The 15,476-nt window shown below is 40.8% G+C and overlaps 1 protein-coding gene across 1 annotated transcript in view; it reads left to right on the plus strand.

The window, feature by feature from the left end:
- The window catches only part of SVEP1 (sushi, von Willebrand factor type A, EGF and pentraxin domain containing 1), a 126,089-nt gene extending 111,021 nt beyond the window's left edge, over nt 1-15,068 (plus strand). The window contains exons 46-50 of the mRNA XM_048932431.1: nt 736-906; nt 5,860-5,955; nt 7,929-8,024; nt 10,649-10,742; nt 12,618-15,068. Coding sequence (XP_048788388.1) covers nt 736-906; nt 5,860-5,955; nt 7,929-8,024; nt 10,649-10,742; nt 12,618-12,648 — 488 coding nt within the window. The 3' untranslated portion in view covers nt 12,649-15,068. The remainder of the gene's footprint in view (nt 1-735; nt 907-5,859; nt 5,956-7,928; nt 8,025-10,648; nt 10,743-12,617) is intronic.
- The last annotated feature ends 408 nt before the right edge of the window (nt 15,069-15,476 follow it).

A 15,476-nucleotide genomic window follows, 5' to 3' on the forward strand; every position in this document is an offset into this window, starting at 1 on the left:
AGTGTCTGTATCAAACAGCACAAACGTGTTAGCATAGCACTCTGTATAGCTGCAGTTATTCAGAATGGAGGGATCTTTTATCTGCATATGGAGAGCTAGTTTGCTTCTAGAGACCCTGGCACATAGGAACAACCGAAGAAGCTCTACGAAAGAGCTTGTTTTTCCTTCTAACAGTTATTTCAGAGTATGTTTATGAGTTGATGGCCACTCATACTATTGTCTGTTTGGCTCTAGCTGTTGTTTTCTTCTCAATTTACTTTTTGCAAGCACGGCAGCCAGATTTGCTTGTTGAATGCCCTGAGAATGCCTGTGAGATTATGGTGAAGAAAGGGCTATAGGGAAAAACAGACTTTTATTGTATTTATTGGCACTGTTGGAAAATCCTTTTTTTCAGAAGATGACTGGAAGATTTTTGTTTTCTTGCAAACAGTATTGGCTCGTGCAGTTCCATCACCCTGCAGACTCAACCTCATGTATATCATGAGACCATCTCATAGTTTCTGCTGTATATGGTTGATTGCTGTGTTACTTAAAACTGCTGTTGCTGGTCATCTCCTTGTGCACTTCTGTTCATGTGTCACAGGTTTGCCCTGAGTGTGCACACTATGAAGCACCACTTATTGCATTTTTACCAGAGGTGTCTCAACATCTCCTGAGTCCTATGGATGAAGCACCGGAAACCATATCATGCAGGCATTGTAGTTCACCAGACTCTGTGTGATTTCTTTTGTTTAGAGATATCTTGCGGGCCCCCAGCTCACATAGAGAATGCTTTCATCCGTGGTAGCTTCTATCAGTATGGAGATATGATCACCTACTCATGTTACAGTGGTTACATGCTGGAGGGACCCCTGCGGAGCATTTGCTTAGAAAACGGAACATGGACAACACCACCTACCTGCAAAGGTAAGTCTTTTTTTATGGCAGAAGTATGTTTTTTATTTAAATGTTATTAACTAGCCGTGAGTATGAAGGAGTCATTGTAGTTGCAGTAGAAATAAAAGCCAAATTTTTGCTCATTTCAGTGCAGCTGGGATTTCACCCAGGGCATTTTAAGTGCAGAGCATTGCTTTATTTCCACATGAAAGAGAGGACTTCCCCAATTTTCCTCTATAGTCCTGGGTATTCCTACGGTGTTGTAACCATCACCTTTGATCCTTTTCCTCACATCTTTTGCGAGAAAGTGGCAGAACCCGTCATGTTGCTGACATGCTGAACTGCTTCAAATAAGCACTGCTAGTTGTTTTTTCACAACCAAAGATGAAGTACTGCAGAAAACGATAGTAAGAGATGCTTAGCCTTTCACTGTGTTTAGAGCTTGGCAGTTCCTGAAAATTCTTTTACAGTAAAGTACTTAAGGATGAGTTGATACAGCTCATTAAGTAGCGCACACCAGGTGCAGAAAATCTGTGATTTTAACAAAATGCTAAAGATAGTCTTAACTTTCTACCTTTGACTTGCCAGAATGAAGATGACATTTTTGATATATCAAGTAAAAAAAACAGTAACAGAAGATTCATATAAATAACCAATTTTGAAGAGAAAAATGGAAGAAACCAACAAAAAAAGATGACAAACTAAGCTATATTCAAATGCTTTCTCGAAAACAAGAGTAAGGCACAGCAAAAGAGTTCCAAGGTCATAGAGCTTTCACTTGAGAAACATTGCCTTGTGCCATTTCCCCTCTCACTCCTGCTACCAGATCAATCTATAGTTGTGTAACTTAGCTGCATTCTGAAGTTTTATCTCAAATGTTGTAATAGCCACCATAAACTGAGTCTCGTATTTCTCTTCAGAAATGTATTAAAAGCAAAAACCTTAGGGCACATCATTGGCTCATAAACTGTGACATTCCCAGAGTTTGAGAATTCCTGCAGAAGAGGAGAGGTGCCAGAACAGTGACCTGGGAACATTGGAGCCATAATCAAAGTTGTCAGATCTGCCTCTGCTCTTGCAAGTGTCTTAGCAACCAGTGTCTAAAATAGAAGTAGCAATACACCCTCCTTCCATTGCAACCACTCTGTTTAGATGAGAAACCCCTTGGAGCTGGTGGTTTCTATACAGACTAATCAGGGTCCCTTTGTCAGTGTTTTTGGTTTGAATTCTGCCATCAAAACATTAAGTAGACCTGGCTAATCTGAATTACCTTACTACTTGCAAGCAGACATTCTTATAAAATTCCGGATCCAGTAGTTAAAATTGCCTTGCCTAAAAGTCACAGGTCAGCAGATTGTTTTAAGGAGACGCAGAGGTTGAGAAGTGGAGTTTTGACTTGTGAACATTTCAGGGACAGTGAAGCTGCCTCTGAAAACTGTGTTTTTCCTGGTTGTATGATAATGGCTTGGCACTGCCCTGAAAAATCAGCTGTTAAGCAGGCCAGAGGAGGACATCCATAGTAGAAGCAGCTAAGTTATTTCAGATGTTCATAGGCATCCAAAATTTCTTTTGGAAATGTACACTCATGAACTACAGAGCTCTTTCTGAAAAGCTTACCAAGTAGCTTATTATTTCTTTCTGAGCTATGGTGGCTGTAGAATTCAAGGGATCTCAGCACAAAATCCATTCTTCGTAAGCTAGATATTTAGCAAAACTTTGTGATGCTGTCTCCATGTTGTAACAATGCATTCTTCAACTGCCTCTTTGGTATCATCAGTTTTGTTATTCTTACTGTGACAGAACAGTACCTTAGAACACTTGTGCACAGGATTGTAGTCATCTGCTGAAAGAATTTCTTGACATTGGTGGCTAAAAAGCTGGAAGGGATGATATGCAAAGAACTGTCAAACATGTTTCCTTTTTCCAACATTCTGTTTCCAAGACTACTGAATCCTTGAGATTGTTTGGAGGATTAAGTGTTGGGGTTAATTACTATGAAATGCAAAATGATTAAGTGGACAGATGGTCAGAGAGTAGTGTAACAAAGTGGAAAAACCTGTCTTTGGTATGCTAGGAGTAAGAACAATTTTCCCCCTTCCTTTCACCCAAAAACTGAACTAGAAAGGACCAAAGATTCTTCTGGGAGGACTGACATGTTTTTGTGACACATGTCAAAATAATCTTTCAGAACTGCTTTATAATTCATTTGAGGGATTTACCTAACAAAAGGGCTACAGGACCCAAGCCTTTGTGGTCTACATCAGAAGCAACATGAAAGCACTCTTTGCACTGACTCATGCTGCACTTATTGTTTTTGGCTCTGTGAGTTGATTACTAATGTGTCCTGAGCCTGCTAGAAACATTCTGACCCGGTTGAACGGGTTAGTTAATGTAAACATTGTAATTAAAAATCAGATTTCATTGGCTTCTATGGGAGAGCTGCAACCACAGCTGCACTTGCCTGAGTCACTGCTGGCTAAAGATTGTGGGCCAGATTCTGATCTGAGTTTCAGGGGTTAGAGGTATTAGGCTGGATCTGCCAAATGTAAATACCTGTGGGACTCAGCAGACTGCACAGATTCACACAGCTTGTCTAACTCCTATCTCTCCTCTCTGAAATGCTCTGAAATCTGTCATGTATTTGGTCTCTGGCAGCTTCACACTGAATGGGAGAGGTGTCTGCTGTGGAGGTGTTAACCAAAAAATTGATGCCCAGCTAGTGAACAAGCTTTCTGAGGGGCAGCAGAGGCATTGGGAAATTGATCACTTCTACTACAGGGAGGTTTTTGGCAGAGTTCAGAACAAACACCAGGAATCTTTTCTTACCTTTGCTTGCCCCTATTTGTATTGCAGAAGTGTTACCATTTCTGTGGAGGTAAATATAAAGTATGGGTTTATAAGGGGTCTCAAAAACAAAGACTGGTACTGTGGGTGTGAGATCTGATACCAGTAACTGATGTCTCAGTTAATAATTCCTATTCTTTCTCCAGCAGATCAGGACTGAATTGTCCTGCTTGCTTTCACTGTAGCTAAAAAGTGAATGAGATCCCAGCTTAGTTCACCGCCCCAAGCCTTTCTCTACTATTGTCTGCTGAATGAAAAATAATCCTCACAGCTACAAACATAGAGTCTCTCTCTATGTAAACTGATGTATAACAAGTGCACACCTAGGGATGGTACAGTCTTAGTTATTCAGTATTTCACAACCAGGGCAGAAAGCCAGGAAAAGCATACCTCTGACTGAGATCCCAAACTGCTGAGCGGGATGGAGCTGCTGTCCAAAGCAACTTCAGTAGTAACAGTAACTAATGAAATATCCACATCTTCTCCATCAACAGAGTGAGAGAGAATAAACTACAGAAAACGTTTTTCTTGGGCTTTGAATTTGACTTGGCTTATAATTTATATACAAGCCTTTTATTTACCATCCTGTTATACACTAAAGGAATATCTTTTTGATGGAGTGGATCACAGACAATTTCAGGACTTTAAATGTATTTTTATTCAACTTACATAACTTTTCATTGCACAATAGAAATGTATGAGGCACACTATTCACTTTAGGCAACACCAGAGATAAGCCATCTATGTATTCGTAGATATCTTTACAATAAAAATTGTTCAGAATACCTTTTTAAAATATTGCAATGTCTGTGAACTCTTCCCAGTTGCATTATCAGCTGACGTTTAATGGGAAGGCTCTGACGTTATATAAAAAGGCAAAAGCTTTGGCCTCATTTCAATGGCTTGCAAGCTGTAACTTGTAGCATGGCATAGCTTGGTTGTGTGAGTGACTCAAGTCCAGCTCAATCAGTGAAAGATCTGCATTCTTTTCAATGTGGAACTTGGGTCTGAACTAGTGTGCTAAGCCACTGTATTTAATACTAACATTGAACAAGATATGAAATACTTTCAAAGCCTAAACGCTTATTTTACTCACCTAGAAAATAATTAAAGATAGGATGCAATTAACAGTTCAGACTGAGTTTCCTGAGGTTACTCTGCATTCACGACTACCACTAATCAGAAGTTTGTCTGATTACTTATTTGTCCTGCAGTAGCATCTGGAAGCCACGTGTTGTTTTTTTTATCATATATGCATAGCATGTACACAAACACGAGAAAGGTTTTACTTGCTTCAATGATCTTTAAGCCTAAAATGTTTATACTTTGCTTGCCACTCAGTTTTATAAAATAGTCCTGGTTTCCTTGGCTGTATTAGCCAAGATAAAGTACAGTGTCATTCAAATAAGTGCATAGTCCGTTGAGTTCAGGCAACATGCTGGAGTAGCATGCTAGAAAGCACTTCAGGTTCCTCACTTTTATGAGCAAGTGTTTATTAAGAGGTATGTGAACCATGGAGCACCAGTCAACATGAAAGCTGGGGGAAGTTTATAATCATACCTTGACTTTCATAGGTAAACACTTCACTGTGCCCATGCTACGCCCTTGTAGAGCTCTGCTCATTGCTGTGGATGGCAGTGCAATAAAAATTCCTTCTCCTACCACACTATCCTATCGTACTATCAGCAAACCCTGTGTAAGGCCAGACAACATAACCTTGTTTCAACTCAAGGTTAGCAGAAAGCTTGATTTTATTGAGAAGAAAAAAGTGGGTAATAGATTTTGTGTGTTCATTTTAGGGGAAAAAAAAAAAAAAAGAGAGAATAAGCAGGTAAAGCATAACATCAGCCTTTAAACATTGTCCAGGTAATTTACCAGACTGTCCTAAAAATTTAGCATTTTTCTTTCTCGTTGTTGCTCGAGGACGTTTTTGTTTGTCTTAGCAGTTTACAGTAAGTACACATGAAAGCATTATGTTTTCTCTCCTCGGTGCTCTCAATCACTGTACCTAGTAACTTGCACACAGCTAGAAAACAATGTAGACATTGAAGTCAAAACCAAGTTAAGCTTGTGAGTTTTGTTATGTTTTATGTTCCAGTTAACCTTCTTGTGTTGGTCATGAAATTGTTCTGTTTCCAGCTGTCTGTCGGTTCCCATGTCAGAATGGTGGAGTCTGTGAGCGACCAAATGCCTGCTCCTGTCCAGATGGCTGGATGGGTCGTCTCTGTGAAGAGCGTATGTATATCATCCTTCATGTGTTATTTATCAAGATGTTGTAAGTAGGACAACTGAATTTTCTGCGGTGAACTCAGTGCGAAAATTAAACGTGTAAGAGCCAAAAAATGTAAAAATCACAGCTTTATTCTGCTTGACAAATTAGAATAGAAACAACAAAGCAATTGCTTGTTTGTAGACAAAGGGCTGTCCTTTGACACCCCCAAACAAAATGCTTTTTTAATTGATGCAGTGGTGTCTTTTCCTGGCCTGGATCCCTGTATAATTGGAGAACTGGATCTGTTCTGATTGTGAGCAACGAAATACAACTTTTGAGCCCGTCGGAAATTTTCTGGGTGATGCTGGAGGTGCTGGGTTTTGCCATACTTCCCATTTCCTCGGCAGTGCTCTTAACATGAGGAATTGGTGAGGTCTGAACCCTTCATGCTGGCAGTACCACCATAGTGCATACTCAGCTCTCTGTGTTTAATATTTTCAGCTGGAGGGGATCGAGCCCTGTGCCTGGCAGAATTTTGTTTGGTACGCCACGATTGATTTCCTTATCGTAACATTAGTAACAATACCTAATGTGTTGTTCATGACCAAAAGACAATTTTTATGCCCCTAGACATTTCAATCTGTCATCCCAGTTCTGACCTTGTTTTCCTGTATAAGGAAAATGAGCAGACAGCTGACGAGCTAGATTACAGTTCATGCAGACACGGGCATTGGCCTTTTTTTTTTTTTCTCTTTACTTTGACATAGGCAGTGAGAAGCAAGGTAAAAGCTCCCCACAGTTAATGCCACCTTGATTCTGCAGTGTTGCTTGTCCGTCAAGGCATATCCAGGAGTAGAAGAGATAGGTTTAGTCTTCAGTTCTGAGAGCCTCTTCTTTTGAGTGATAGCATTGAGCACTGATTTGTCAGGGCAAGGGCCACAGGTGAGGCTGCAGAGCTTTGAAAGAATTCAGTCATACATACAGAGGTATATTCCACAGATAACAGGATGGGTATGTCATCCTTAGAAAAGCCTGACCACCTCAAAAAATGTGCAGAGTACCACTGCTTTGGTAATACAGATAAACCTTGGTGATATGGATTAATCCTGTGAACTCCTAGAATTTCACTGTTCCTTTCTTATCCACACTGACTGCACCTGCTCAACTTGATCTCTGTAGAGGATGATCCCGACCTCCCAAACTAAAACTCTCCTAGAAGTGCCTCTCATGGGTCCAAATTTGAGACCTGCCTCAAAAAAAAAAAGGTTTTTGCACAATCACTCCATTCAGTTAGAGCAGAGGAAATGGTAGTTTTAGGAAGGTTCTTAGATCGCCAGCAGCCGGCACACTGGACCACTTTGCAGATCTGCTCACAGGAGCAGCTTATGTTGATTGATCATAGGCCATCAACTACTTGGTATCATGCAGCAGTTCTCTGGTTTCTCTTTTCCCCAGAGCTTTCAGCCACAATCAGTGTGTTGCACCCAAAACGCCTTGCATTGCTGGAGCTGTCTGTCACTGGGAGGCCTGCGATGTTGTGCGTCTCATTGCGTTTTCACTGGTCCAGACCAGTCCTTTCCTATGAGCAGTGCATAGTTTTCTTGTTTTGGATCCTACACAGTGGGACCCAAGGAATCCAGAAATAATCCAGTTGCTTATGACTAAAGCATGAATTGATTTTGATAGCTGCCCTTCCAGAAGTGAGCATTGTCTAGGGATATTACAGGTGAGAAGCAAGCAAACAGCCTTTGAAGTACTCCAGAAATCACTTCATTAATGGGTTGTCATCATTCCTTCTCTTTTCTGGCCACCAAGCCAGTGGTATTTGCCGCACATGCCTTCTGGGTAGATCATTCTCAACTCCATTTATACTGCGTGCAAACACTTTGAGGAACAGTACAGTCTCTAGTTAAATGTAAGGGATTTTTTTGTACACCTTCCTCTTCGTTTGCAGAGGTGATTATTATTTGTACTGGTTCTCTTCCCTTCTTCTTAGCAATATGCATTTTGCCATGTCTCAACGGAGGTCGCTGTGTGGCTCCTTACCAGTGTGACTGCCCCCCTGGATGGACTGGATCACGGTGCCATACGGGTAAAACTCCTTTTACGTGCATTCTTTTTCTTTTGGGACCCCGCTAGCAGTATCTAGCACAATTCACTAAGGACGATGTAGCAACTACCACACTTTTCAGAGGAAAACCCAGCCCTACAATAAAATTACCAGAGCATTTGTTGTCCCCAGATGCAAATTTTTTTCAGAGTAATTCCTGAGCATCTTAATAATCCTCAGAGAAACGTAGTCCCAGAAAAAACAAACAGCCTTCAGAAGAGGGCTGTCTGCAAAAGCCACTAGGGGGGGAGAGAATTTCCAAGGAGAATAAAGCTGGGCTGTCCACTCCAGTAGTTACAGTTTCACTTTCAGCTTCAACATATTCCGTTCAGTGTCAAACTCAGAAGCAAGCTGCAGGTTCCTGTGAGGTTTTTCACCACCTGGCTGCCTGCTGTGGGGGATTCCCCCTTGGTGTCTTGGTGCCTCATAGCAAAGGTAGAGATGACAGAGGAAAGCAAGGATGTGTTTAAGGATGGTTAAATTAATGGGTGTATGGATGGCTTATGTATCGTCTTAAGTTCTCTGAACAGACACAATATGCATGATAGATCTGTTCCTTGTACCTGAGTTTCAGCAGCATGCAGCACATCAAGGTAGCCAGGAGAATGATTCTGAGGTGCCAGACCTGTATCCTGTGTTAGATGAAGCTGGTTTACAATGAGGAGTAATACTTAAACCCAGGTTTGGGGTACTTGGTTTCAATACAAGGCTGAACAAAAGGCAGCTTTTCAAAGCCTTGTCACAGTGCAAATAACCAATAAAACTTGAAGTGATTGGGTGACCACTAGAAAGTCTTTCAATTGTTACTGAATCTCAATCATTAATAAATGTTAGCTTCTTTTTAAGGAAAAAAAAAAGAAATTTTAGATTTTGTTTACTGCACTTTTGTTGTTCAGGTGCAACTTAATTGAGTGTTAAGAGGGCTTAACATGAAAGCATGTGTTTGCCTTCCTGCAGGTCTTTTGTGTGGCTGATTGGGTAAACTGCAGGAGAAATTTGTGCTATTCATGAGTATTCATTTTACATTGCTCAACAAGTCAAAAATCGAGAGTGACCTTTTTAACTCTCAACTACTGTTTTTTGAAGCAACACTTGCCTAGCATATAATGCAGAATTTCACAAACTGTGCACCTGCAACAGCATAGGTAGTTGAGAACAGATGGCTTACTTATTGATGGGCCAGCAATTCAAATCAGTTCAAGCTGAGTTGCTTTTCAAGTAGTTCAAGTAAAAAATCTAGTGGTCAACTGCATCTGTGCCAAAACCCATTCAAAAAAATACATAAGTACTGTCTGTGAAGTTACTCAGTCAGTTGAGGTTTTACTTCCTGGTCACAATATTCTGTTTTGTCAGCTGACAAAACAAAACAGAACAAAGTGAAATGGGAAATACTTGGATTAACTGCTAGTCACAGGAATAATTATGTACATAAAGTGAGAGGTAAGGACATTTCATTCATATTTTTCATTCCAGAATCAGAAGTAATTTTCAACATGACAAACCCGGTACACTTAATGGCACGAGGGCAGTCCATCTCTATAACCTCCTGCCATTGTTTGTGTTTTGGCCAAGAGGAATCAGAGTAGAATACTGCCATTGCCTTTACACATTCCTGTGACTGCACATTTCCATTTCCAGTAATCAGTGCTTCCAGCAATTAATACTTTTTGCAAAAAATATTACTCAAAAATTGTCTTTCCTGGTGTCTGTCCCCTTAATATAGAACCGTCTGCTAAAAATATTCCATGTTTTTTAGCGTCCTGTTATTATAAATGTCTGTGCTTGAAGTGAGTCAATGAACTTGAAGTTAGCTTATCAAGTGAGTCTGAGTCTGTTCTGTAAATTCTGTGTTGCTTTATCTCCTAATTCACACAAAAGCAGGTGCAACTGTTTCTCAGCCAACCCTTACTGGCTGAGGCTGGCAGTAGTTCTCTAGTTCAAATGCACCAAAACATTGAGCCACACCTTTAGGGATACCAGGTCCTTTCAGGAACTTGCTGTCATTCCCTGCTTCCTTTCCTTGTGCCCACATTAGTTCTGTTGTGTTAAGTCTTGCCTGCTGTTGATGTGTAAATGGCTTCTTGACTTATAACTCTCTTTTCTGCCTCTTTCTGGACTTTTTACCAGTTTTTTGTCTTGTTTCTGCTTGTTCTGGCTGCTGTTCAGCCATCACATTCCTTTCAAATAAACATCCACATTTTCTTCCCAGAAATGAAGCCTATTCTTCATTGATATTATAATTCTTCTTGTCTAATTTCTCCCTCTGCTTCTGCTTGTATTCTTTTACTGCCTCAATTCAAGGCAAAAAAAGAACATAATTTTTAAGGCAATGTAAAATAATACACTGACTCTTCTATGCAGCTCATACACTACAGCAAACAGTAGAGAGGTTGGAATCACACTTAGCAGAGATGAGTTCTAAGATTGCCCTTTCCAGAGCAAACCTTCTTTTACAAGAAACTCAAAGCTGTAGTACATTCAATGCTGTAGTTTCGAGAGCAGTCCATTTGTAATGGATTAACAGGCTGGACTTTCAGCATGCTGTTCCTTAACAGCTCGGAATGGGTTTACTCATTAACACAGTATGTGTGTGCATTTGTACACAGCTGTTTGCCAGTCACCCTGCTTAAATGGTGGGAAGTGCATACGACCAAATCGATGTTATTGTCCTTCATCGTGGACTGGACATGATTGTTCAAGGTAAGTGATGCTGAGTGCTGTCCAATGACTAACCTGAGTGGCTTGCTGCTGAACAGCATCCCTGAAGAGCTGTGATTAATTCTGCAGAAGAGCATCTCTAGATCCTGTACATCAGTAGTCACCAGGCAACTCATAATTTATGGACAATCTAGAAAGACCTTAGAGAGTACTCTGTCAGATGGGTACCAAATGTATAGAAATCCCAGGAAGTGGTACATCCATGCATGAACAGATAGGCAAACCTGCAAGGTTTTGCCTTAGTACTAATGCTGTAGGTGGAGGTGTTTGTTGTGGTACAGTATAGAACATTTTCTCTATTTTGAACAGTGTATACTTCAGCTGGGTTCAGGTTCGAGATGCAGGTAATGCAATAGAAGCTGTAAATAATAGGGTTTTTTTACAACTAGTGTTGGGTAATATTATTTAGAGTGAAATGTGGTGCCTCTTAATCAGGTCACACTTCAGATTGCCTGACAGTGTCATCACCATGCAGGGCAGCATTTAGAAGTCTTAAAGTTTGTTTTTTAAAGCTAAGTTGGGAAGTTCTGGTTATGTGGAAGTCTGAGCAGGAGCCAGTTTGTGGAAAGCTGCCTTGTTTCATGCTGCTGCTGAGAGCCATTTACAGCCCTGAACATGGAAAGCAGGCAGAATTGTGATAATGTTGTGGTCAGAAATCAGATGTAATAGTGAAACAGGCAGCATGAGTTATCCTGCTCCCCATATGGAATATTAATGAGGGCCATGAAACACATACCAGCAAAAACACTTGTACCTCAGCTCCTCAGGAACCATGACAGCCTCTGAAGATATCTGGCTGCTCCTTACAGTCTTATTCTGAATGCATTGGTCATTCTCCTGGAAAGCTAAACAAATACCAGCTGAATACCAGATTTTCCTTCTTTTCTCTGAAATATGGGCAAATCCAATGCCACTGTTTTACTTTTTTATTCTTTTTTTTCTGGATGGATATAGATGGAGATTTCTGTCTGTCTCTCTGATATATACATCTTAAAGCTCCAGAGAAGATGCCTTTTGCAAAACCAGGTTGTCTAAAATGAATAGTTTTCATTTGTAATTATGTTTACCCAAGTGAAACAGCCTATATGTCTCTATATAAAAATAGTGGCATTAATCTGAAAGTTAAAGTCTGATAATATTGTAATTTAGGATATGAAGCAGAAAAGTCCAAGTCCACTGGATTTATCAGCCAAAAAAATCTGGAATTTATCTCTGAGGCAAAGCAGATTTTCAGGCTTTTAGCAAACTGGACTTTTATTGGTTTTGTGGGTTTTTTTTAACTTATCCATAGCTTTGTGCAGCTGACTGTGAGATAAGGTGGACCATTGGTCCTGTGGGCTAGTGGTCCAGCAACACATCCCATCAAGGGCTGTTTGAGGGGAATCTTCCTACACAGAGCTGAGGGGAGATGACAGAAACAGGCAGTGAGATCTCTTTGTATTTTGTTAAATATTGGCCTCACCCTGGTGGCTCTTTACAGTGCATAATACAGTGCTGAGGATTCAAAAACAATACAGGCAAGACAGGAGTGAGTGTCATGATAGCAAAGATTTGCTGTTGCAGGTTAGGTAGGCATGATTTATAAGGGGAAGTTGGAAGAGCTAAAAGCTTTCATCAGCATCCAGGTCTAGATTAGCTCCAAAGTCTGCGATGAGTCACATTTTGCATTAGACATCAGCTTGCTTGCTCTTTTCCCCTCTCAGTGTGCTGTCATGAGCTTGGTGCTCTAACCTCAGTACAATCTCGGTCGTCTTCTCCATGTTCCTCACTGTTGATCTTGCTCTGAGTTTTCACCGCTGCACTGATTTTATTCTGTTTCTTATATGTGGTGGTGTTGTTTGTGTTTTATTGACACAGAAAACGGAAGGCTGGATTTTACCACTTTTAACAGCAGAGCAACAGTTTTACAGTCAGAAGCCTTTCTTCAGCCTACACACCAGGGCTTGGAATCTAATGCATTGTAAATCACATCCATTACTTCCCTTTCCCCCAGCTCCTTTGTTTTGTATTTTATTTTGTGATATATTTTTTCTATACCTTTCAATTTTTAAAGAAAACCTCTGTATTTTCCATTTACAAAAGTATTATCAAATATATGCTGCTATACACACACCATACACATACAAAGGTGAAGATCCCTACTGTTTACTGAGAAAGTGGCTGTGTACGGTGAAGTCCCTCCCAGTTCTTAGACCCAGTAAGGTAATTAAAACATGCTATACTGCCAACCATGATTAAACAGAATGTTGCAATTCTGCTTATCATCTGCCAAAGCATATTGAAATCCAGCAATTTAATAGTAAAGAATAATTACGTAAAGCTAATTGAGCCACTGAACTTTGCATTGGGCTTGTATCTGAACTCATGGTGGTATAAATTAGAACTGCACCTGATAAAGAGCAAATTGTAGTTAGAGTTCCTGGTGGACGTAAGCAGATTCTGTAATGTTCATTATGTGACACTAACATCATTGGAAAGTGACTTAAATGGAAGGCAGTGGCAAGAAGTTTGGCCATCAATAAAATACTCAAAAGCGTGAAAGAGCTGAGAAAATGTCTAGGCAATAACAGCCTCTGAGGATTTCTGGCATGCAGGCATTTCAGGTGTCACGCTCAGTCTAATCCAGAATGCAGCAGCGGACAGCACAGACCACTGAAAGCTTCCCCCTGGTAATGGAGCTCACCACTACTTGCCTGCAACCAGTAGCCCTTTCCCGTGTGATGATGAAATACACATTCAACATCCGCCTGCCAGGCAAATGTTTTGATACATGGGGTCTGGGTCCCAGTGTTTGGCCCTGCAGTAGGGAGAGAAGGCACTGGCTGTGTGTGTGTACAGGTCAAGCTTTGCTGTTTGCTTACAGAAGAGTGATATTTATACAGAACCCTCAGAGAACTGGAAAAGGCCTCTCTTGTGTACACGCACAGGCAGAAATACCTAGATGAGTAAGAAATACTGAGAGCACACATTCTGTCAGATTTCTCTTTTGCACACTGTTGATCCCACCGCATCCAAGAATCACAGCTTGAGTGCTGTCATTCAGTCGTGCTCTAATGAACTGAGATGCCAAGATTTACCAATGGGTAAGTGGTGAGGTGGAACTACAAGGTGGAAATCCCACGCATGTGTTGAGGTCAAATGTTTGATAATTATCATCAGATAGTAATGAAGTCTAGTCTGTGAAAGAAGATATTAGAGTGAGAACCATTGATCAGGAGCTCCATTTTTCCCAGTAGCAGCAGAAAAGCATGACTGTCAGCCCACACTAGGAAAGAAGAAAGACTAAGTTCTACACTCTGCAGTATTACTGCATAGTTACCCTCTGGGTTATGAGTGTGCACACGCTGCCCCCACCTCCCCCCTTCCCTCTTTATAAATATATCTTTTTGAATGCATGATAGAACACAACAAGGAGCTAATGGAGAGACTAGGGTGCTAGTGAAGACTGACACATAGCTAATGGCTGTTAACCCAAGACCAGAAATGGGGAAGAAACAAGTGAAGCTGTGAACCAGGAAGAGCTGGAAGAAAAACAAATAAGTGAAGAATATTTGTCAAGGGACAAGCTGAATTTGAATGCAGATTCCTTCCCAATGGGAGCTGCAACCAACTGAAGAGTTGTTCTTTCAACTCCCTTAAATATATTTTTCTGATGGATTCTGCTGACATGTACCAACAGCCATCAGTGTTTACAGCTTTGGTTCAAGTTATTGTTCAGTAAATAATACCACATTTCAACCCACGCCATGTGGAGGTACTTTGTTCCCTGAGCCCTGCTGCTGTGCACAGTGGCTGCACGGATGCTGTAGTGAGCAGCTCAGGATATCTGAAGGGAAAGAGCGCATCGGAGAAAGAAGTAGATTTTTATTTATATGTCATTCTCGTGTTTTAAAAAGTAGTCCCATTTTCAGTGTGCTTCTCTGGTACATGCCCTCACCGCCCTGGCAATCTCCAGAGCAGAGCAGCAGTGTTTTGGAAGGTGCGCGGGGCTGGCAGGACTCTGTTGAGCCTTGGAGGTGAGGGCTGGCTTTTAGCACTGCAGCTTCACACTAGTGACTAGTACATGGAGTTTGGGGATATACTCAGTCAATACGTTTCATAAGCTGATGTGGTAGGAAGAGTAGCTGAAACTATAGGCTGTTATATTAGTGCTGTGTATGATGCTTTGATACTTGCTGGAATATTTTCCCTTTTCCCTTCCCCATTCTGTGCAGTATTGTCATTTATGTCACTGCTTGTTGTGTGTTTTAAAGGACTTCTGTGTGATGCACTTTACACTGTAAATAAAGTTGCACCCTGTTTAGTACATATATAGAGGCAACATTGCTTTTATTTTATTTTTTTTTTTTCTAATCACTGAAGTGCCTACCTACCCTTGGGGTCTGCTGGTGGAGCATGCATGTTAGGGAGATGGGGCTCCACTCAGGGGAAGAGATGAAATAATTGGCAGTAATCTCAGAAGAATGTGCTGCTGCGTTATTCCACATCCTCAGATAAAAATGCTGTAAGCACTTCATTTTTCAGATTCCTTCTGCCGTTAGAATGCATTTTGAAACCTGTAATGGCCAAATTTATCCTTGGCTTAAACAGATGCATTGAAACCTACCACATGCACAGCTTTCTAGAGATGGAACTTGTTCTATTCTGCACTAGGACTAGAATTTTTAAAGCTATGGAGCTTTCTGTACTCAGAGGCCGTAGGGGTTAAAAATGTAG

Source organism: Lagopus muta, chromosome Z (assembly GCF_023343835.1).
Source record: "Lagopus muta isolate bLagMut1 chromosome Z, bLagMut1 primary, whole genome shotgun sequence".
Taxonomy (NCBI): domain Eukaryota; kingdom Metazoa; phylum Chordata; class Aves; order Galliformes; family Phasianidae; genus Lagopus; species Lagopus muta.